The sequence below is a fragment of the Chenopodium album genome, chromosome 5 (genome assembly GCF_948465745.1).
Source record: "Chenopodium album chromosome 5, dcCheAlbu1.1, whole genome shotgun sequence".
NCBI lineage: Eukaryota > Viridiplantae > Streptophyta > Magnoliopsida > Caryophyllales > Amaranthaceae > Chenopodium > Chenopodium album.
This window is the reverse complement of record NC_137838.1, coordinates 13297198-13321595: the sequence shown is the minus strand read 5'-3', so window position 1 is coordinate 13321595 and position 24398 is coordinate 13297198. Positions and strand designations below refer to the sequence as shown.

The following is a 24398-nucleotide window of genomic DNA, read 5'->3' as shown; positions in this document are numbered from 1 at the left end:
AAATTATATAAACTTAATAAAATTATGATAATTTTGAAAACTGACAACAGAAAAGTGGAAACACCTTTTTCTTATTTCCTGTGTTTGGTTTTTAGTCTTTTTTAAAAGGAAAGTGAAAACCAAAACTGATTCCAAACAAGCCCTGAATTAGCGGTTTTTAGTTTTGAAAGCCGCTACTTCAAGTGGCTGTTTTCTGAGTAGAAGTAGCGGTTTATAGCTAGACCGATAAAAAAAAATCGGTTTATTTCTTTTAGCTTACGTGGACGGTATAATGGGAATTAATAAAAGATTGACCGTAATTTGGGAATTGGGTGTTTTGCTAGCATTATTTGGGGAAAGGGCTAAAAAAAAATGTAAAAGAAATTAGAAATAATTAAAAGAAAAAAACCAAAAAATTAATAAGAATCACAGTTTTGCTTTTCCTTCCCTTTTATATAGAAACTTTATTACAATATCCATCATGGCAACCAACATGGCATCCACGTCAGATCAATCTCAGACCATTAAAATCCCTCACAACTAATCCAACGGCCAAGATTCATCCCATACGCATGGCGGGAACAAGCTAACGCGTGCTTAACAGAAAACAGCAATCGCTCCACAAACTTGACTCCCACTTCAACTTTCTCTCTCCTCCAACCAATCACCTCTCGCCACGTACCCCATAAATCCTCCTTATACACACAACCCTCACCTTCTCCGTTCTAGAGTTCGAAAAATCAGGAGAGAGAAAATCCTAAAAACTTGAGAAATCATTAATGGCGGTGTTAAACGGCGTCGTTTTCAAGTCTTCTTCTTGCTGTTACACTACCCAGATTGGAAAAGTTTCTGGGAATTCAAGAAATTCATGTTTTTTGAATTCTGAAGTTTGTTTTAGAAGAGGGAATCGAACACCCAGTTTGAGGGAATTGAAATTAAAAGTTGGGAATCATGGGTTTGAAGATGAAGGACACTTAGATTATTATAATTCTGGGGTTGGAGTTGGGGTTTCGGTTTCCCCTGTTTGTGGAGAGAAAAAGGGAAAGGGGAAAAAAGGGTGGAATGGGATTCCGGTGAAAAAGAGGATGAAATTGTTGAAGGGTTTGGTTAAGGATTTGTCGACTTTTTCTGAGTTAGGGTTTGGGTTGAATTTGGATTCTGATAATAATCTGGGTTTTGCTGTTGATGATGATAAATCCAGAACTATTTCTGTAAGTTCACTTTCTTTCTTTCTGATTTGTTTTGTTATGCTAATTTGATGATATGTTCATGCCTTAAATTTATTTTGTTTTTTGTATGTTAATTTGATTGACAAGTGTATACGTTAATCCAGAACATAATTTTATTTTGGCTAAAACTTATACACCACGGGTGTATTGAATGTAACATGTTAATTCGGTCCTGAAGTGATTAGGGTAAACTTTTGTGTGATTCGAGGTGATTGTGTTTACGTGTAAAATACACTCGTTGTATACAAGACCTTTTGCGTGCGATTATATGTTTGAGTTAAATAGGAATATGCAATTAGATTGTATATTGGGGTTTAATTGGTTTCAGTTTTTTTTCATCTAGGCTGTGAAAGGAAGTAGCTTTATCAGTTATTCTAATGAATTATTAAGGGTTTTAGAAGTTTTTTTTTCTAACTTCTCAAGCAATTGATCATTGTATTAAATTCCTGATTATTAAACTCTCTTTGTTTTGTTGTACTTATTGGTTTAATTTTTGGACAAATTTGCAGCAAGCAGCAGAGACACTGTTAGCTCAATTGAAGCTTCTAAAAGCAGAAGAAGAAAAGATGAAGAATTGTGAATCTTCCTCTTCCTCTTCGGAATCGAGTGACAGCGAATGTGATGAAGTGATTGATATGAAAAACAAGACTGTTGTTCAACCTATTGAAACAAAAGAGATTCATTCAGTTATCGAGGAACCACAAACAACTACACCAAGCACACTCTTATCTCAATCTATGAGTGAGCAACTTCCTCTAAACTCAGAGCAGAAGTGCAGCAATATGATCCTTGATTTGACCTTAAACAAGGATGTAGGAATTGAAGTTCTAGACTCAGAAACTCTGAAACTGCATCAGCCGAGAGTGGAAAGTATAGGGAAGAAGATCGAGGTTTGTATGGGCGGGAAGTGCAAGAAATTAGGTGCCCCGGCATTGATGGAGGAGTTTCAAAGAGCAGTAGGCAGTGAGGGAGTTGTTGAAGGGTGCAAGTGCATGGGCAAGTGTAAAAGTGCACCTAATGTCAGGCTTCAGAATGGTAATGTAGGTGCTGATTCTGTGAAAACTAGTAACCCTCTCTACATTGGTGTCGGTTTAGAAGACGTGGAGTTGATCGTTGCAAACTACTTTGAGGAAGAGGCTAAGGATCAATTGCGCGTTGCTGTTGCTGCTGTTTCTTCCTGAAGAAATTTTGTTGCCATTACAAGTATTATTTCAGTGTCTGAACTGAAAGAGGAGACTACTGAGATGAAGCTGTAATATTTCTGGAAATGTAGAATTATTACTTTGGAGAGTCTGATTTCTTATTAAGGTTTTCTTCTTTTTGGTAAACCTATTGTACATAAAACTCCAATTCATTGTATAATATATACTACATGGTAATGTGTATTGATTGTGTTTCAGAAACGAGAAAACTAGAAATTGAATAGAACAGTGATTATTTACTCAACTCACCACTAGTAATTTTCACTTATTATTTCTAATTTATTTAAGGATTTTTTGTAATTAACCACCCCTAAATGTACCCTATGTTGAATTAACCCCCCATTTTTTAAAAAATTAAAAAATACCACCCCTAATTTACAAAACCTATAGATTTATCACCCCTCTTATATTCCGGCCAGTTTTCTGATTGAGGGTTCATGTGTCACTATCCTATTGGTCTAAAATAACAAAATTTAAACTTTTTTTTAAAAAAAAAAAAAAAAGCAATCATCCTCTCTCCTGCCACCGGGACAGCCACCATCCTGTTGGACCACCCACATCAACCAGCACCACCCTCTCCCCCTCCGCCTTCACTACAACAGTAACACAACCTCTTTGTCGGCAACCAATCTTCCCCCAACTGTTGGCAAACTAAATCGCCTAAAAACCCCAGCCTCGGGCCCTCCTCCACCCTGAAACTCACATCTTGTTGAACAACCCCCGGAGAAGCACCAATCGCTCCCCATTCACTCGCCTGAAAACCGTAACATATCCCTAATCTCTCGCCTAAAACTCGTATCCCCACCCTTCGCCTGAAATCGAAACCCTAAGCCACCCTCCACAGCCCTGTAATCCCCTAATAGCCTGAAACTCCTCACCTGAAACCCTAACTCCGAAACTATCCTAAAACAAGGAGGGGGGTTGAAATTGTTGAGGGGGAAAGGAAGGGGGCCGAAAATAAGGCCGGAAACAGAAAGGAGTGCTAGAGACGGGAAAAGAAGGGAGTGCTAGAGACGGGAAAGGGAAGAGAGGTGCCGGAGATGGCAGGGCTGTTGCGCCACCGGAGGTGGCATGGATGGGTTTCAATTTTTTTTTTTTTTTTTGTATTTTTTTTTTATTATAAAATACTAACTCAAAAATTGGCCGGAAAACTGGTCGGAATAGTGGTAGGGGTGGTAAAACCTACTGGTTTTGTAAATTAGGGGTGGTATTTTTTAATTTAAAAAAAAAAAAGGGTGGTTAAATCAACATAGGGTACAATTAGGGGTGGTTATTTACAAAAAAATCCTTTATTTAATTTTGTTTTTAAATATAGCTAATATATGCACCTGTGGCCTGTGCACAGTTGCACAAACAGATACTGGTTTGCTTAAGTCCTCTTTTGATGCTTGTTCGGATGTTCTTGACATAGTGGATTCGATCATCTCACTGGAAGACAATGCCGTGCTGCAATGGCATTATTTGGAGGAAGTTTTTGCGGCCTTGGGGCAAATGCAACCCTGTCCTGTAAAAAACAGGCATCTTTTTTTTTGAAAAAAAGCTTTTGGGTTTCCTTTGCAGCAAACATGAACTAAGTTTGTTTGTTCGATCCATTTAATTGAGCACACTTGGTTTTGATCCGTTTGAATCAAAATCTAGCTTAGGTTCTCTATCTCAGTTTGAGTTCATTACCCACAAAACCCAGTATATACACATCCCCCATTCCCTCCCTCGTCGTACACATTAAAAAGAAATGATTATTCTATGTGAATCATCAGTACATAGGAGGAAAAAAAAATATTTAATGGAGATGTTTTGAGATAAAAGACAAATTCAAATTACAATGAGTGGTTAGAAATGAATTTTCAATAGGTGATTACATGGGAACTTCAATTAGTGTGATTAGTTATCAAAATTCAAAAGGAACTCATTCCTTCAACAATCCCAATTCCCAAACTAGACAAGTAGCAGGGGAAGAAGGGAAGTACAGTTCTGAGATGCACAAGCTTGTTCTCGGATACAGATATATCAACAGATGGCTTCTCCAATTTACAAAGTCGCCATGAATTATGTACATTTACAAAAGGACTAATTATACAGATATATAGTACATAACCTTGTTAGTAAAAAAAAAAAAATTAGTTTCTCGGATGTTTCAAACTAGGCTCAGCATCAGTTGTATCTGGGGTACCGCATCGTTTTAGGTAACCATCAAGTGTTTTCTGCTTCATAGGGCTACAAGTAGGCGAGCTGTGTAGTGTTTTCTGCTTCTGAGGGCTAGAAGAAGGTGATCTGTGTGAGCTAAGTATTTTCTGCTTTGCAGGGCTAGATCTTGGTAGGTTGCTTGAAACTTCCATGGTATTCTCTTGTCCGTCAAGAACCTAATATGTCCATGAAAAATTACAAATCCAGATTTCATTTTAGCAACAAGAAGCAAAAAGTGCTAAGGAGATACAAATAGACATGCAATTGGCAGAAAAACAAAACCTGTCCAAGATTTTCTAGTTTGCTCTGAACAACGTCCCTTCAATATAAAGACAAACAAAAAAAAGTACTACATTAGTTAGCATCATCGTCATTTGATCATTTAATAACTCTACTAAATTCAAGATTCATATTATAATGCAAGTCACATCATACCAGATAATATCATCAACAGTATCATTTGCTAGAAGGTAATATACGTTGACCGAAGAGACCTAGCAGAATGGGAGAAAAGGCCATGATTAGGAAGTTTTGGCTAGCTCTAAAAGTACATTAATGATATAAGGCAATAATAACTGAATATTGACTATTATAGGAAATGTGAGGCTGGTTGAATACAGAGAATTTATAAAAATAAAAAATAAAAAATAAAAAAAAATAAAAAAAACTCTTCTACTTTGCTGAATTAGTTACCTGGCCGATTCTATGAGCACGATCTTCGGCTTGTATCAAGTCACCAGGGGTCCAAGATAACTCAGCAAAGATAACTGTGCTAGCTGCTGTTAGAGTTAAACCAACACCTCCAGCTTTAATTGACAGCTGAAAGAGAAAAACAAGAAAATAAATCTTACAAGTTAGCCTTTAAAAATTAAAAAAAAAAAAAAAAAAAAAAAAGTTAAGAGTTGTCATACAACTGCAGCCTTGATTGCTTCATTTTCCTGAAATTCTGTAACCAAAGATTGTCTTGATGCTGCTGGTGTACCACCATCGATGCGAATGCAGCCAACCTTTTTCTTCTGGAAGTTCAACCAGGAATCAAGAACATGTCAACTTACAAAATATAATTATATAGCACATACAAAGTACATAATAAGAGCCTCCACCCCCCCCCCCCCCCCTCTCCTCAGAATGAGGTCTTGTGGTTTTATTTCTATTAGAAATCCTCCTGCTCCAAGGAATGGGGAATATAGGCCAATGAATTTGATAAATTACGGAAAACAGGAGTCAAGATTTACCTGTAAAAACTGGTGTATTGCTTCAATCATAGGTTGATGGTGCGCAAATATTAGAAATTTACATCCAGCCTGGTTCAATTAATCCAAAAGGAAAATATGTAAGCAATATGAAAGAATCATCACAAAAGCTAACATACCCAATATATGATAAAGGATAAGAGATCGAGAAAATTAAAAGAAAAGGACTACAACGAAACACTTGAAAATGGCCAAAGGGAATAAATACCCACAAGGTGATAGCTTCATGGAAGAGAAGCCAAAACAAACTGAAGAATAACGCATCTTTTTATTTATTGTGTAAATAGAAGTAAAATCACACAGATTAGCAAAATAAATAAATTTAGAGTAATCCTGTAAATTCCTGATCCTTGTTTCCCTCCTTTAATTTATTCTTATTTCAATAATAAACTCACCTCAATGACTGTTCCCAGGTATTCCTTAACTGCTGGAATCTTTGCTTCTGCAGAATCAGTATATATCTGTAGAATAGCAAGGTTAGATCGAAAAACATAGAGTTACTTTACATAGCTAAAAGATGCAGCTAAATGTGACTGTGTTCATGAATCCTAGTAGGAATAAAGCAAAAAATGTACCTTATTAATCAAACCCTTTTGAGTAAATTTGAGAGACTCTTGTTCATCCTTGGAACTGCTAGCTTTAATCCTGTCTTTCACCACCCCCAGCTATAAGAAAAGATATGAAAGTTTTGCAGTGTTCAGAATATTGGAATTTCTCACTTGATTGCTAAAGCATTAAACAGAGGAAGTGGTAAGAACAATGTACTTCACTACTTATTAGGGTCCTTGGGAAGGGTACTTTTTTTTTTTTTTTTTTTTTTTTTGGGGGGGGGGGGGGGGGGGGGGGTGGGGGGGTGGTGGTGGTGTGGGGGGAGGGGAGGATGGCACAAGGCTCTAGAGGAGTCCTTGTGCATCTAATGTAACATACAACACTACCAAAATTTCAAAATTCATTTGCGACAAGTATCTAAATCAACAATAAATAATCACTGTGCATTTAAGCTTGAAAGCTAATTCACACCATGAAATGATGCATTACCTCAAGAAACAACGCCTTAATTTGTCTCAAGTCTTTTTCAGCCAGATCCAGAAAGACCTAATAATCACCATGCAAGGTCCTTCAGTCATTTACAAGTAAATTGAAGATCATTTATTGTATCAGAGTCCAATAAAAGGATACACAAGATATAGCTGAATTATATAGCTTAACATGTAAAATTCATTCACCAGTACCAAATTTAACCCCTTTTCTATAGAAAAGCCAAAAGAAGTCTTCATGAGCAATCCATCAAAAGGATTTTTTGAACACATAATTAATTAAATGGGCAAAAAACATCAGAAACCAAAAGGCATTGGCAGCACTGCAGCAGTGTGGTGCAGGCTAGACAGCAGCATTACCTGCTGCCTACGTTTTACAGGAAGCTCATAAAGAACATCCTTCTTCAGTCTGCGTATCATGAGTGTTGCTTTCATTAAATTGTGCAATTCTTCATGGTTACTTGAACCTTGGTATAATCCAAATACTCCCTGAAAATTAAGGAGAAATTTACATGGCTCATCAAAGTAAACAAATTCGGATGCTGAGGCATGTGTTAAGCAAACAAGTGAATCACTTACACCCCTGCAATATCGGTTTCCATAATCATGGACATTCTTGTAAACACTAGGATAGAGGGATTCTAGCTGTATCCAAATAAAAATAAATAAATTATAAAACTAAGATAATAAAATAACTAAAAAAAACTCGATAGAACAAGAAAAGAGCCAAATTAAGATAAAGTATCAAGCATGGGTAGATAGAGAATCACCTGCTTGAATAGCTCGATTGGCCTTGACAGAGCAGGAGTTCCACTAAGCAAAATTGCATACTGTGCTTTCTGAAATTGATCATAGAAGTTTCACAGGTCAAAAACAGAAAGAAAACACGGGCAGGGAGTAAAATGCAGCTCTTCCTATAAAATTGATCTAAAGGGAAGAAATAGACCCCTATAACTGGGAGAGAGGCAGCTGTCCTCTTTGCTTGAGCATTTTTCAAATAATGTGACTCGTCTGCAATAACAACCTGCATAAATACATAAATTCCAGAGGTGCTTTCTTTATTATTTATTTATTGAACTTTTATAATAAGGTAAATTCATTAACCACAAATAATGAAAGAATAGAAAATACAAATTTCATCAAAGGCAAGGGTAGCAGAAAGCTTTACATGTTCCCAATTCCACATCAATGATTTTATTCTTTCAGGCTGAGGGAAGAGAGGGAGCTAAGAAACCAATACCAGATATAATGAGCAAAAGTGAGACTCACAATCACTAGTACACTCAAATGAATTGTGCAATACATAGTCTTTGTATCTATAGTGCTAAAACCCTTTACAAAAACTACTTAAATATGTACAGTAACTAGCTTTTCCTAAACAATGTCACAAGCAAATATTCCCCTAAACTACAATTCATTCCTCAAAAAGTAAATTAAGAGGTCTGCGCATGCCAGAAATAAGCTTAGGAAGGATTTTGATCTCCAAGAAACTTCTTTATGAAACCCTAATCAGTCAACTCCAGAAAACTAGATTTTTATCTGCCAAAACTTTCCCAAGCTTTTAAAATAGGTTTTCCTGAAACACATTCCCTAGGCACCAAGAAATATCAAGCAATACCCTGTTGTGTTGATTAAATAGGTTTGTAGGCTCATTTGCGCTGTCAAAAATAACACTGGTTTTTCATGTCTGCTCTCTTAGTTCATGGCTTTACTATGCCCATGCTCCAGCAACACCATGCTCATTGATTGAAAAAAAAAACAGAAGAAGAAGATGCAAAATAAACCAACACTGCCAACACATATTAAAAACTACTGTAAAAACCACCACCTTTAACAAAATTTGTACACATGTGCATCAAAGAGTAACAGTTTATACGTAGTAACTAAAAATAAAAATATAGTCACCACATGCAAGCTTTTTTTTAAGAAGGCGTGAGTGGGGAGGATAGGGGAATACTATGAAATTAAGGCACCATATATCATATTTCAACATACGCAAAAAAAAAAAAAAAAACAGATATATTCACCTTAAACTCTGATGCCATAAGAGTCCCCTGTAGCTTGGGAACAGAGTCGTAGGAAACAATATTGAACAAACCATCAAGACGAGCAGTCCCCTTGGCTGTGGACACCACTGAAAAACCCCCTCTATTTGATCCCGAACATTGAGATAATAACACCTGCATATTATTCAAGTCAGATCCCAAAACAAAGAGGCACACATTTTCCCATCCCCAACAAGGATAATCACAAACAATAACAGGCAACCAAAGAGCAGTCAAAATCTGATGAAAAAATGCAAGCTTATTGAGAAAACATAATATAACATGAAAATGATGAAACAATAGGATGATATAGTTATACATAAATAAACAAGAAAAATTCACCTTCTCAACCAAATCAGAAACAAGTAAGCAAATTTAGAAAGCAATACACACATATACGTCCATACAGACACGGAGAACAAGAATCTTCAATCAAACAAAAGAAATTCATTTTATCTTCACCAAAACATAAATTAGAGTATGCAAGTTTAGGTATCATTGATGCCTTCTATTCCTATAGGGAAGCCTCTTCCTCTCACTCTCGTTCACGGAGAGGTTGGAGGGGTGGGATAACATCTATGTAGATAGCAGGTATTGTCCCTTTTTTGAAAAATTGTCTTCTGAGTTCTGAGCCTCTGAGGAAGAGAGTGTAGGACTGGTTTTTGTAAGAAATAGAGTCAACATGTCCCCAATTGAAACTTATGTAAAATACCCCCCCCCCCCCCCAAATCTACAAAAATTGGTAAGCCAATACATTGTTTCAAACTGCAAGGGCAAAATGATGTCCAAAACAAGTGAAGCCTAAATAACATTTGAGTTTGAGACCTGGTGAAGCTTATTCCACACTTTAGCTCTCCTGATATTACAGGCCAACACTGCATAACTTTTGAGATGTTATTATTCACAAATGCCTCTTTTGAGAGCTTGAAATGTGATTATTCAATGTAAAAGAAAAGCGCAAACGACCCAAACATCCAACGCATAGAATTATCAAGAAACCAGCTGCAGGATACTCTACCTCCCTCACCAACAAAAAGTAGGAGATTCAAACAAGAAAATTCAGAGAAGTATATAAGAAGTATACATACAACAATATCTGACGGAGGAATCTTCAGCCATTCATGTATCATCTGTCAATAAGAAGAACCACAATAGAAAAAAGGATCTCAGTTTTGAGTTCGCCTACATTAGGCTAGTGCAGCTACATTATAGTTGGATATACTGCAAAGTGAGAACAGGCCATTGCAGTAAGACTACCATACACAAATGAAAATTCTGTGAATATGTCATAGCTGCCACAGAGAAAAGTTATTGCTTTTAAACAGAGATCCAGTTGTTATAATATGGATTTATACATTCATACATACAGTAGCTACAGTAGTTGTAGTTAAGCTCTATGTATGTTATAATATGCTATTATAGTTTGATGAAGACACGAATGTATCTGCAGTGCAATACAGTTTTCAGTTTATACTAAAACACCAATGATAGTACTCACGGAAGCCCAATGCAAACGCAAAGAAGAAGGTGTAAGCACCAAAACAGGCCACGCTTCACGGACACATAAGGCTACAGCAATTGCCTGCAGAAAATGGCATCCAAACATTAATATTTTGAATAATTAGCAACCACTTAACTCTATATTTTTGCAACGTTAACACAGCTTGGAAGCTCACTTTCAAACAATAAAAGGTAAAACAATACCATGCGGTAATCAAAGTAGAGTTCCCACCCATAACAAACATGAAACATGTATAACTGAACTATGCACTAACATTTGCGCACCTTGATGTTCATGTAAATTACAAATCCATGCTCAACCTTTGTTAAACAGACTCCGGCCATATCAAATATGTGCGCATAACAATTTACCCTCAAAATGACTTTCAGACAACATAAAAGATTCATTTATTAAAGGTATCATCATGACATCATTGTCTCAGCAGCTTAAAACAACAAAGTTTTGATTAGTATTCGGAAAGTGTAACGGTATGTGATATGCTTTGTCCTTGCAGGGAATGTTGGTTTACCCTCCCCCTGAAGTTTATAACCCAGTTTTTAAAAATTGTGAAGGAAATAAAAGCAATGAAAATGCTTTAGCAATTTAACTTGAGAGAATGATTAATTTTACGAATTAAACCATATTATAATCTTTTTGTCCAATAGAACGGATGCATATCGCCAAGGACCATCATTCAAAAGTCAAAACAATCTAGTGAATAAGGCAGGCAGCTTTAGTATTAGCATACTACAACTTAAGAGTCCTGTGGACATTGCACATTTAGGTCGAGATGAGAAAGGAAAACAGCAATCAGTGAAATCAATACACCACTCAGGCAATTATCACGATGACCAACAATATTGTTCCCATCACATAAAAGTGATAATCGGCATCAAATCTTGAAAACAAATGCTGCTTCTAATTATCTTGTCAAAGTGGGAGCTATACTAAGGCGATCAGCATATTGAGAAATATAAAGCCCATTGATGGAATTACTACAAGTCATGCCTTCATCCATTTTCAGAGTAGCATATAAAAACAGTTTGTATACAAATTACAAGCCTTCAGAGTTCACACACAAATTACATGAAACCTCCAATTACCTGTAAAGTCTTACCCAGACCCATTTCATCTGCTATAAGAGCCCGACCTCCCCTCTGCAACACAAACCTGATAAATAATAGCATTATGAATCAGAAATCAGCTCCTTACTACAGTAGTACAGGGTCTTTAGCAGGTCTAAGAGCAAGAAACTTGATTGAAAAAAGACAGACGGCAAAGCTGTTGTAAAATTGTAATAAGAAAAAGGTCCTTCTTTAAGCAGTACTACATGGACATAATATCTTCATATAGGTTTACACAGAGCATTATCAGAGTCATCTACAGTCTGCAAGTACCTGACGCCCTCCCGCTGAAATGGTAGAAGCTTCGTTTCTATATAGCTTGGAATATTGTCATATCGATCTTGCAAAGTAAAAGATTAAGTATATTATTATAATGCGCACTAAATAACACCCGAAACATGAGCTAAAAGATAAAGAATGTCTTTCCAGTGCATAGACAGATAAAAGACAACCAATCCACAGAGATTTTCTCATTCTCTACACTTGAAATCAGCAAAGCAGTAATATACCTTGAGTCATCATCTTATGCACAATTACCCAGTTCCTAGAACAAGAGGGGGAAACTAACCAGAGATAAAATCATTAATTTTCTTCAAAACAGGGGCAAGACCGGCACCCTTTGTCCTCCCTACTAAATGAGAAGACGGTAGACAAACACAATCACAAACATTCTACAAAGAGGCTACAATGACACTCACACAAATATGTTGAAAGATGTTAATTACATGAGCCAATGATCGTTATATTAATGCAGCAAGTAATCTTGTACCATTGGGCTGAAGACCTGAAGTCACCAAGAAACCTTTTAAAATGGTTGGCTATAATATATTTGAAAAGATTAAACCCATCCATATTTCTAGGAAAAGACACATGGACCCTCCTTCAATGAAAGATTATCTAAATTTTAAAACTCACTCGGCACCAAACCATGCAATGGCTTTTCTCCCTATATACTGTAAGTTATTTTCTTTCAACCAAGAGGACAAATATATTTTATAGGCTATGATGTGATGTCAAATTGTCAACAAAGTTAATCATTGCTGGCCATATCAACCAGAAACCGGTGAACATTGGTTTTAAATCTCAATTTTGTTTGTAATTGTGCTAAATATTTGGGAAAGTACGGCATCATGAAAGACACATGAACCCTCCTTCAATGAGAGATTATCTTGGTTCAAAAGCTTCATGCAGGGCTCACTATTCTTTTTATATTTTTTATTTAGCTGTACCCTTGCAATAAGAATCCTGACAGTTCTCCTATGGTGATTAGTTGATGTAGCTAAACTAGAATTTTAATGCATCTGCATTGTACTGTTATGCATCTAGAATGTGGTTTCGCTAATATCTGTAACATATTTTTAATGTATCTGGACTTCTGATGCTTCTCACATTAATTACGCTTCTCTCATCTCTCCACTAAGTATGCTTCTCACCAGAGAGAGAGAGAGAGAGAGAGAGAGAGCAAAAAGAGTACAGCATTTCACAGCACAATGCCAATCAAGATTCACCTTGAAGATCCGGAGCAGCTGTTGCAGCAGTTATAGCTCTCCGAACTAAGGGGTCCAGATTTTCCACCTAGAAGTCACAACACGAAAGTGCATAAAAAATTAGCTGATTCTCGCCTATTTATAGCATTTCTAAATAGATATCCATTGTGAAAGAAATATACTTCGTACTTTATTAATGGACACCTTTAACCTAAGGGAACAACAATGAAAAACTAATGACTTATATAAGCCAGAAACAAAAAGAACCACGAGACCAATATTCCTTTACAGTTTGAACTTTGTAACAGCCACTAAATACATCAGACATAGAGGAAATACTTCACCTCAATTTTCAACCCTGGAGTTTCCCTGAGAATGTCTTCAGCAGTTGACAAAGAAGACAGTGGAATTATCCATAGCCTGCCATTTCAGCACCATATCATAGAGCAAGTAAGCACCAGGTCCTTAAAAAGAGTGAAACACATAAAGAAGAAGAGAAAACCTCTCTTTTGCATTCCAGGTAGCTTTAGGAATCTTCTTGACAGCATTTATAAGAACCTTGTGAGCAATAGCAGTGTCAGATACAACCTTGAGAATGAAGCAAATAACTGGGACGAATAATGGCCAGCATACCTGGTTATACGGAAACCTGATAGCTATATTTCCACTAGCATGAAGAAAGAACTTGACAGAATGCTTTGGTTCCTCCTTTGAAGAGTCATCTAATCAGACATCAAGAATTAAAGCAACATCGAAGTATGTTCTTAAGCCTGTAAAATGCTCATATATACTGTAGATTAAAAAGCTCGTGTTGTGACATAAAACAGCCATAATTTTCTGTGGAACTCCACTTCCAGCAAGCCACAGCCACATTATGAGCGTAATTTAGGCAGTATATACTCTTTGTACTTTATTGATTTGCACAATTCTGCTGCACTGAGCTATTATTCACCTTGTAGTAACCATAGAACTTTAACTCTGAACCTTAAGCATAGCTATTGTTTTTTTCAGGTTTCAGCCCATGCAAATCATCACAAGTGGAAAATGTGCTTGAGAAACAAAATTGAATTAGCATGGACGAATTTTTTATAGCAACTCACCAGCTGTTTTTGGTGCAACGGACAATGGCAAGACTCTGGACCCTGAAGGACCATCCGCCTGGATATCAGAAGATTGACACAAGTGCATTATCTTATGCAACAGATAGGGTGAAACTAGCAGTAATAAAGCACAATAGTAGTATTTTAAATACTAATTATCCTACCCTTTTTCATTCTTCTTCTCCACCTTATAGTTATATGAATAAAGAGGAATTATCATCCGGTAGCGTAGACGTTTTCTTTTATTTCCACCGCACATTGTAAGAAAAATGAAAAGTGGAATCATCACCTAGTAGCATCAAACTTAGCTATAAACCATCCTCAGCTTTTTACCATCACTACTATTCTATTAGACATGCATCACCACCATTCCCTTTTTCATCTGATTCAAACTCAAGTGTCAGGCCTATAGAATAATCTACAACATTTCCTCAAGTCATTCTAGATTACAATGTTTTCCTTTCCCTTTCCCAATGTTCTATTCTGGTACTCAACTCAAGTCTTCTCATTTCATTATTCTCTCTACTTGTGCACAGTACTAATTCTAGTTTAGCTTAATGCGAACATTCTACATTTGTAAAATACATAATTACATATTTGACAACCAAAATCTGTATTACAATTCAGTCTGTCATGAGCACAAATGGATAGAGACTAACATATGCTAGCACACAATTCACACCTTCCCCTCTCCTAGAGTCTAATATTGATGAAAAAGCCTCGTCAAAGATGACTTATGACATCTCTACCAGATCCAATTTTCTGTTCTATGAAGCATCCATCTAATCATGTACTCCCTCCGTCCCATAATATAGTTCCTGTTTTCTTATTTTTGGAGAACCAAAATGTTGTTCCTGTTTCTATTTTTGGATAGTATGTATAGTCTACTATACCCTTACTTTTTTAACTTTATTCATTGTATTTCCTAAACTACCCTTGAATTTTGCACATGCTTTGTACTTTTTTCCACTTTCTCTCTCTAATTTTTGTTTATGATTGTACTTTTCATTTTTATTAAATGTGCTTTATCACTTTCTCCTCCTATTTCTTAAATACCGTGAAAAAACACAAACAAGAACTATATTATGGGACGGAGGGAGTATATACTCTTTCAACAAATACATTGAAATTTTATTTTACTGATTTTTTTTAAAAAAAAAAAAAAGGTCAAAGAACCTCGATCACTACAAGAATTTCATTGATGTCATTGAGGGATCCAAACATCTTTTTTCACTATGTGCTACATTTTTGCTTCTTCCAGAAAAATTTCAAGAGATAACTCATCATGATATTCCACCAAAATTAGGAAGCTTTACAAGAAAGTTCATTAGTATAGAAGTTCCTATAACTCCTATAAGTATGATGCACCTGGTGATATGACAAAAATATCTATTTCTACTAGCACTATTGTTATGAAGCTATTCAAAGTTTTACTTGCTAGGCTTCGCTCCATTCCAACTATTCACAAAAATCAATTACTCGTACTTCGTATATAATTAACAAACTAGTGTATTCTCTTTCACAATTACATGCATGATCATCTATATAACCCTTTCAAATAACAAATATACTACTAAAATTTCGACAACCCAAAACAACCCTTATTCAAACAGTATTGTTATGAATCTCCTCGTTTAATCAATAAGTACTATCAAATGGGACAAACAAAAAGCAACAGAAGGAGTGATTGCTACAAAATTTAAACATTACATAACACTCATCAAGAGTAATTACAACAAAATATATACAATAAGTAACATAACTCTTATGAGCTTAAGGGCGATCATCTCACTAATATCTTGACTTCACTCATACCCACCTCTCCCAAAAAGCAGAAAATTCAATTACAAACCCAAAATTCACAGAAAAATACAAATTAAAGGGAATTCAACAAATTAACTTTTTTTTTTCATGCTACCAAAATTAAAAAATTCAACAAAATTCAGCACAGTTAAACCCTCAAACACCCCTTACTCCAAAAAAAAAATTAAAAAAAAAAAAATCAAGGAAATTCAGCAAATTTAAACTAAATTTTTTCATGCTAGCAACATTAAATTTATTAACGAAATTCAGTACAATTAAACCCTGAAACACCCACTACTCCAAAAAATTACAAGAAATTGAGGATAAAACTAATTACCTGAGTTTGAACCCTCGAAGAATCCTTGAATGACTGAGTAGAAGAAGAGGGGAGAGAATTTGGTAATGGCTGAAGCTGCGAATTAGCGCCGGAAACGGTAGGAGTTGTCGTAGTCGTAGTCGTTGATGCAAAATTAGTAGTAGAATTGGAATTGGAATTGGAGTTTTTGCGAAGAGCAATTTGACGAAGAGCGTCTTTTTCGAGGGATTCGAGTTGTTCAGCACTCAAATCCCATTCATCTAACTCCATTTTTACACTTTCTCTCACTATCTTCTGCTTCTGCTTCTGCTGTTATTCAGTTGTTTATGCAATGTTCATTTATTCAAATGAAGAGTGTTTTAAAGAAGTAGACGCTTTAAACTGCGACGTCTTTTTCTTCTTTTGTCATTTCAAAAGTGTAACCCCTGTTAAATGCTTTGCTATCCCAAATAGTGAAATACTACCTCCGTTACAGGTTATGTGCAACGATTAGACATTTTCTTTCTCTGCTTTATGTCTAATCTGTGTAGGGTAATACTTTGATGGCTCGCGGCACGCCCTAGTAATAAAAATGACCTCAAAAGCATTAGTATGTATGACGCACTCAACTTGTTTAAACAAGTTTACTTTTAAAAGGAGTATTCTGTAGAGCAAATTCAAGTTTATCAAAATGAGAAACGTGAGTTGTTTATTAATGGACAAAGTAGTACTTTCATCTGATAAAGTAGGGGCAATAGTGTCATCAAAGATAAACGTTGTTAGGTGACGACGTTAGGTAAAATTTGTCATAATATTTCTCTCTCTTCCTTTTAATTTCTCTCTCCTCTCTCCTCTAATTTTTCTCTCTTCTTTACTTCATACGAGTTGAGCTACCATCCATCTTTAAAGACAATTGGAGGTGGGCCACAAAGCCCACAACTACTTGAGAACTCAAATCATTGGAGTTGTACAATTTCTAAAAAAATTCGAACCTTTCCACTAATGGTTAACCATACCATTCTTTTCACCCTTTTCAATTAGGGTTTTTGTTTAGATCAAAATTGTCGATAATGTAGTGGTGAAAGTGGTATGGTGTTCACTAGCTATGAATGGTGAAAGTAAATGGAGGAGCAGTAAGTAGGTGAAGGATGAAGAAGAGATGTTGCTTTAGAAGTTACTGTCACGTTAACTTTGCTGTTACTAAGATTCATAAATGTCAGCTAGCAAGTCAGAGAAAATATATTATAAAAATACAATTTACGGAAAACGAGGCAACTTATTTACTTCTTTGCCATTTTATTAACAAAAAAAGTTTATCATTTTGAGTAACCAGGGCTTCCTCTATTCTATGTTAGCATTTTTTTTTTTTTTACAACAGAGGAAGCACAAAAAAAACACAAGACTACTACTTATCTCTAGTCATACTTGCTAGATTTTATGTAGTCTTACATGAGATACAACTACCGCAAAAATACTTATTATTAGAAATAAAAACACATAAACTATTGTTAAGCCTCTTCCTTAGATGATCGAAGAGATTTCCGAACGTACCACCTTTCCTCTTCATACCTGTATGAAAACTAGATTTAATGATAGTATAGGCAAAATTAGGTTGCAAACTCAAGCTTGAAAGTGTTGGTTATGGATTCAGAGAAGCTAGCAAACTCTCCTATTTTGATGATTGAGAGTGTTGGTCATGGCTTTGGAGAAGCTTTTCCTCCTCAATTTGCTCTTGAATGATGAAGGATGACTGATGCTTTCCCCTTGGAGCTAGTAAACTACTATCTTTCACTTCATGACTATGAACTTGATACTCACTCTTGTTGTAAGAATTTCATGCGACGAGTGAACATGCTCTATTTCCTCATTGACAGAGAAACTTTTATTATCATTGACTGATGATGACATGTTTTGATTGATGTCATCATCTGGGAACACACTCGAAGTTGGTATCGAGTGAAAGACCACAGCTTCCCTCAAACCATGTTTGTGGGGGGTCTCCATCATGAATTCATGATATGATCTTTTGGGGTGAAGGTACTGACCTTCAACATTGACAATGAATGTGGTTGATAAAGCCACAACTCAATCTCTTACCTCAACTTATCTATATTTGCACGGGCAATTCTCAAGCAAGATAAATTTTTTTGATTAACGAACGCCACCTTAAAACTATGAGGGCCAAAATTTGAACAACACCTTGAATCAGAGCCTTTCAAGTTGTCAACATCCATGGGAGATCTATCTCCCATATTATATAACTCATGTCTACCATTTGAATAGTCTTTGGTAGCTTCAACCTCTGACTTATCAACAGTAGCCTCCACATTCTTCTCTTCCTTAGACCCTTCCATTCTTGAGTCACGGTTCATTTTCTTTTCATTGACTGGGATTCTCTGATCTTCAACACCCTGAAAATGCACACTTTCCTCAACCTTTATCTCTTTATCTCTTCACCATTAAGATTCCTAAGTACAATATTTTCCCATCTTGCCAATTTCTTCCCATTTTCCTTGTTTGTTGGTTCAATCTCTTTTGCTGATTTAAAACCATCATACACCTTATCCAAAGATCTTGACTTCTACAACACTAATCCTCTTCTAAACAGAGCCCTCACATTATTCTTACTAAGCTAGCCTCCAATACCAATGGTACTAATGGATGTGTAGTGGTCGATTAGTGGTGGTGGTGGTCGTATTGTGGTCGGATGGTCGGATGATGGTGTTAGTGGTGGTGCGGTAGTTAGAAGACGATGCCAGTGATGATTTAATGGTGATAAAGGAGAGAGAAAAGAGATTTTTGCTTAAGAATTTACCAAAAAAAAAAAAAGTGATATTAACATGTTATGTTGATATTAGATATGAACTTGTATTTTCTCCTTTAAAAGTATTACAAATCTAGGAAAATAACACAAAGACTAAAACCAAATAACAAAACCCCAAAAAGGTCGTGAGGATATATGCTAAATAAAAATTACATTCTCTATTATTATTTATTACCCCACCTTCATTACTAATTGCACTAGCTTTGCCACCATCACCAATAGCACTACCCACTGTGGAGTTAAACCCCCTCCTAAAAACCCACTATTACTCTACCTAAAACAACAATTCTTCTATAAGCAAAACAAAAATTATTTCTCCTATATTATTGTTGGCATATTTCATTACTTCTTTTAGGTGTGTGTTGTAAACTCATGATTCTAAATAACAAAGTCTTCAATTAGCTATAAACAAACAATATAAAACTATGATATTTGAAAGATAGGTTTTGATCAAATCTTCTAAAGATTTCTGATGACTATGTTTTTTACTTGAAAAGTTAAATACAAAAGATGTCAAGATAATCTTTAAGAACTGAATGAATAGAGTGCAAAGCAAAATGTGTCAATTAAAATAAACAAATTATGTATGATAAACAAATTAAAATAAACAAATTATATATATATAGGGGAGGGATCCGGTAAGAACCCCTAGATATATAAGAATCCATCTCAACCGTAGGATCAAGTTGTTTTAGACGGTTAAGATTAAAACACGTGTCCAACTTTTTCAACCCCCTTACCCACCTCCCAACCTTTTCTCTCTCCTCTAACTTTCTCTCTCTTCTTCCCGATTCTCTCATTTTCTCTCTCCTAAAACCCCCAAAAATCTGATAGAAGTTGCAATTTGAAGGATTTTCGCTTCAGGTATGTTTTTCTTTTCGATTTTGTTCAAATTTTCATGAAATTATTAGCATGATGTTCAAGTGAATTTGCAGTTTTAATTGGTGATTTTTGCAATTTTTAGGGTTCGGATTTAGGGTTCTATTTTTGCGATTTTTAGGAGTCGATTTTTGCGTATTATTTTGTGCGATTTTTGAGTTGTATTTTTCGTATGGAGTTTGATTATTTTGAGTTCGAGTTTAGCAAATTTAGGGTTCGAATCTTTGCGAATTATTTTGTTCGATTTTTGCGAATTATTTTGTTTGATTTTTGCGAATGATTTTTGTTCGATTTTTGTTCATTATTTCGATCGATTTTTGTTCATTATTTCGTTCGATTTTTGTTCATTATTTTGTTCGACTTTTATGAATTATTTTTGTTTGATTTTTGTGAAATATTTATGTTCGAAAAATTAAATCTGTCGATTATTTTTTTTTTGTTCGAATTAGTTCGATTTTTGCAAATTAATGTCAATTTTTGAATTTTTTTTGTGTATGTGTATTCGAACAATAGATCTGTTGCTGCTACGGCTATTACTACAGCCTCTTCTACTCTGCCTACTGCCCCTCCTTTCTTCTTCAAGGTTAATTTATATATATTTTGTAGTTGAAGGCATTTGGTGAATTTTATGAAGAAATTGATAACAAGAGTGCCGTTTTGTCCACTTTCGAAACAAGAAACATTGAGATGAAATGGAAGAGCAATGCAAACAAACATGATTGTGGAGTATTTTTGTTGAAGCACATGGAAACCTATGAAGGACAATGTCAAAAACAATGGAATTCGGGGCTAGAGAAGGATAATGTAAGTGTCAAGACATATGATTGATTAGGTTCTAATTACATCTCCATATTCTGATTATGTTCTAAAGTAATTCTGATTATGTTCTAAGTTAAATGTCTATGTTCTAAAGTTAATCTGATTATGTTCTAAAGTATTTCTGATTATGTTCTAAGTTTAATGTCTATGTTCTAAATTACTTTGATTATGTTCTAAAGTAATTCTGATTATGTTCTAAGTTAGATGTCTATGTTCTAAAGTAAATCTGATTATGTTCTAAAGTAATTATGATTATGTTCTAAGTTTAATGTCTATGTTCTAAAGTTAATCTGATTATGTTCTAAATTACTTGATTATGTTCTAAAGTAATTCTGATTATGTTGTAAGTTAGATGTCTATGTTCTAAAGTTAATCTGATTATGTTATAAATTACATGGGAATGTTCTAAATTACATGGGAATGTTCTAAAGTATTTTTTATTATATTCTGAATTACATGTGTATTTTAATTTTAACGTGTTTGTATTTTTTTTGTTTGCAGTTTGAGCAAATGAAAAGGTTACGAGTGGAGTATTGTGGGAAGATTATAACATCAGAAGTAAATGAAGAACGGAAAAGAGTGATGAAGATGGCTAGAAAGTGGTCAAAGCTGAACAAAAATTGATATATGATTGTGTAAATCTTAAGTTTATATCTTTAGACATATATTTAAAACAATATATAGTACATTTTTTGTACAAATATGGAGATGACTATTTTGAACATGGGTATCATTTGGAATATTAATATCATTTGAAACATTAACCTGATTTGAAACATTATTTTTATAATGTTCTAAAGTATTTCTGATTTGGAATAAGCTTAAGTTTTTCTTTCGTACAATGAAGAAGGAAGAGGAAAGGAATGAGGTCACACTAAAGACACCAACTCCTCCAAAAACGACACAAAGATATTTCTACTCTAAGCTTCAATTAGTTGTCGCTCTCACCAAGTTTTTTTTTGATATATATATATATATATATATATATAAATACATTATACTACCTCCGGTCCACTTTAGTTGCAACTATTTCCTTTTTGGGCTGGTCCACATTACTTGCAACTTTCCCATTTCTTTCCTTTTTTAGTAACTTTTTAGTGATAAAATTACCATTTTACCCTTACTTTTTTTTTAAACACCCTAATTACAAAACTGATGGGTTTCAAATCGGTGGGTTTCGGGGTTGGTGTTTCGGTTTTGGTGGTTCCGATGTGTTGGGTTGGTGGTTTCGGTGTCGGTGGGTTCGGGGGTCGTTGGGTTTCTGGGGTCAGTGGGTTTCTGGTGGTCGTGGCCGGTGGAATCGGTGGGTTGGGGGTCGTTGGGTTTCTGGTGGTCGTGGCTGGTGGAATCGGTGGGTTGGGGGTCGTTGGGTTTCTGGTGGTCGTGGCTGGTGGAATCGGTGGGTTGGGGGTCGTTGGGTTTCTAGGGTCGGTGGTTTGGTGGTCGTGGCTGGGTTGGTGGTGGTTGATTAATTGGGTTGAATTTGTTTTTTTTTTTTTTATTCCTTGATTAATACTTAATTTTATACCCTTATCTTTCATTAAACATGCTTAGGAAAATTTGCCTTGGCCTCCGCAAACCCTCCCAAAAATGCAATCAAAAAGTTAATTCGCCAAAAAAAAAAAAAATTGGGTTCACATTACTCGCAAAAAATTGTTCTTTTCTACTCATCCAACCCCATTCTCATGGTGAATTCCGTTCTTTCGGTGTGGAATGTTAATTCGTCATGATTTTAAGTTGTAGCCTCGTAGGTGATATGTTCACATCGCGGGGTTTGTCAATGGTAGGTTGGTGGGTTGAAATCGGTGGGTTCAAATTGGTGGTTTGTGGATCAATCTATGGATTGGATACAATTTTTAAAGAATAATTGGACAAAAAAATAATATGATATTATGTTAATAAATTGAAAAGAATACAAAACAAATATATAAAAAAATTACACAAAATTTTAAAACATAAAAACAACTTATTGCAAACTCCATATTGAAAATCAATTATATCTTTGTTATTCTTCTTCCTTGTAGTCGTAGATTTCCTAGAAGTAAACCCAGCGGCATTTGCATATGCTTTGTAAAAGCTAAGACCCTCTTCAGGATCTTTGAATATCATCCCCAAACGAGGTTTTAACTCCTCGGGAACACTTGGAATCCATTCCTTAGTGGTACCACCAGGGCTAAATGATCCAACAACCTCAGGAGTACGATAAATAACACCAACTGCAATAGAAAATATAAAAAGTAAAATTTAAAACTAGAAGGTAAACTTTAGAACATACAATAAAAGTCATACAATATGAAGAAAATATTATAACATAACAATAAACTTTAAAACATAAAGAGAAAGATACGTAGAAAACTTTAGAACATACAAAATAATTTAGAATATTAAGGATAAACTTTAGAACATAGTAAATTACTTTATAACATACATAATAAAATTTAGAACATAATAAAGTGAAAAAATTTAGAACATAATGAATTAGTTTAGAACATAACCATGAAAAATTTAGAACATCAAAACAACTTTTGAACATAATCAACATATTCACAAAATGACTTTAGAACATGTAAGCAAGTAAAGTTTAGAACATGTACGTAAATTGAAATTAAAGCATTAAAACAATTAAACTTAGCTGAATTATTTAGAACATAACAAATCACGGACATAGAGCGGAAAAATTTGGAACATAATAGGTTACTTTAGAACATAACCAGAAATAATTTAGAACATTAAAACAACTTTTGAACATAATCAATAAATTCACAAAATTACTTTAGAACATGCAAGTAAGTAAAGTTTAGAACATATAAGTAAATTGAAATTAAAGTATTAAAACAATTAAAATTACCTAAATGAGTAACAGAGGAGGGAGAATTATGTTCAACATCATCAAAATCCATAAATATGCAAAAACCTAATCATCAAAAACACAAATTGAAGCAAAAAAAACAATCTGAAATTAAAATCCAAAAAAAATTAAGCAAATAGAAAAACTCAAGCAAAAAAAAATCGAAAAATAAAAAAAATTGAAAATAAAAACAATAAAAAAAAACTGGAAAAAGATGATTAGGAAAAATAAAAAATACAAAATACAAAAAAAACTGGAAAAAAAATCTGGAAAAATAAAAAAATTGAAAAATAAAAAAACTGGAAAAAATCGAAAAAAAAATCGAAAAACTAGAAAAACAAATCTAAAAACTCAAAAAAAAAAAAAAAAACGAAAAACTCGAAAAAAAAATCTAAAAACTCGAAAAAAAATCGAAAACTCGAAAAATAAAAAAATAAAAAAAAAATCTGGAAAAAATCTGGAAATCGAAAAGAAAAACAGGAAAAAATCGAAAAAAATTTTGGAAAAAAAAAATTAAACAAACAAATGTAATCATCACACATTATATAACAGCAAAATCGCAAAAAAAAAAACAATAAAATCGGTAAAAAAAAAAACTTTAACAAGTAATAAACTTACCCAATTTGTTGATGTATAGATGCTGAGGAGAGAGAAAGTGCTGAGAAGAGAGAAAGTGATGTGCTGAGGAGAGAGAAAGTGAAAAGAATAACCTTAAGATTTAGGGTATTTTGTTAAAAGTGTAAAAAAAGAAAAGGTAAAAAATTACATAAATGCCATTACTAAGGGAGT

At 34.6% G+C, this 24398-nt stretch overlaps 2 protein-coding genes across 2 annotated transcripts; one reads left to right on the top strand and one right to left on the bottom strand.

Moving 5' to 3' along the window:
- Window positions 1-694: 694 nt before the first annotated feature.
- LOC145631937 (diacylglycerol O-acyltransferase 3-like) lies at window positions 695-2591 on the top strand. Its single transcript, XM_081684170.1, has 2 exons — window positions 695-1190; window positions 1718-2591. Exons 1-2 carry the CDS (start codon window positions 759-761, stop codon window positions 2387-2389), a joined length of 1104 nt encoding a protein of 367 aa, XP_081540296.1. The 5' UTR covers window positions 695-758; the 3' UTR covers window positions 2390-2591.
- Window positions 2592-4231: 1640 nt separating this feature from the next.
- LOC145630480 (uncharacterized) lies at window positions 4232-16580 on the bottom strand. The gene is made up of 24 exons (XM_081682741.1): window positions 16282-16580; window positions 14142-14199; window positions 13675-13763; window positions 13544-13599; window positions 13386-13461; window positions 13063-13129; window positions 11828-11894; window positions 11534-11600; window positions 10428-10511; window positions 10018-10059; window positions 8912-9064; window positions 7831-7908; window positions 7655-7723; window positions 7464-7529; window positions 7245-7373; window positions 6886-6942; window positions 6423-6512; window positions 6243-6308; window positions 5830-5898; window positions 5506-5610; window positions 5288-5413; window positions 5030-5088; window positions 4877-4913; window positions 4232-4770 (listed from the first exon to the last, which is right to left on the bottom strand). Exons 1-24 carry the CDS (start codon window positions 16528-16530, stop codon window positions 4528-4530), a joined length of 2202 nt encoding a protein of 733 aa, XP_081538867.1. The 5' UTR covers window positions 16531-16580; the 3' UTR covers window positions 4232-4527.
- Window positions 16581-24398: the final 7818 nt, after the last annotated feature.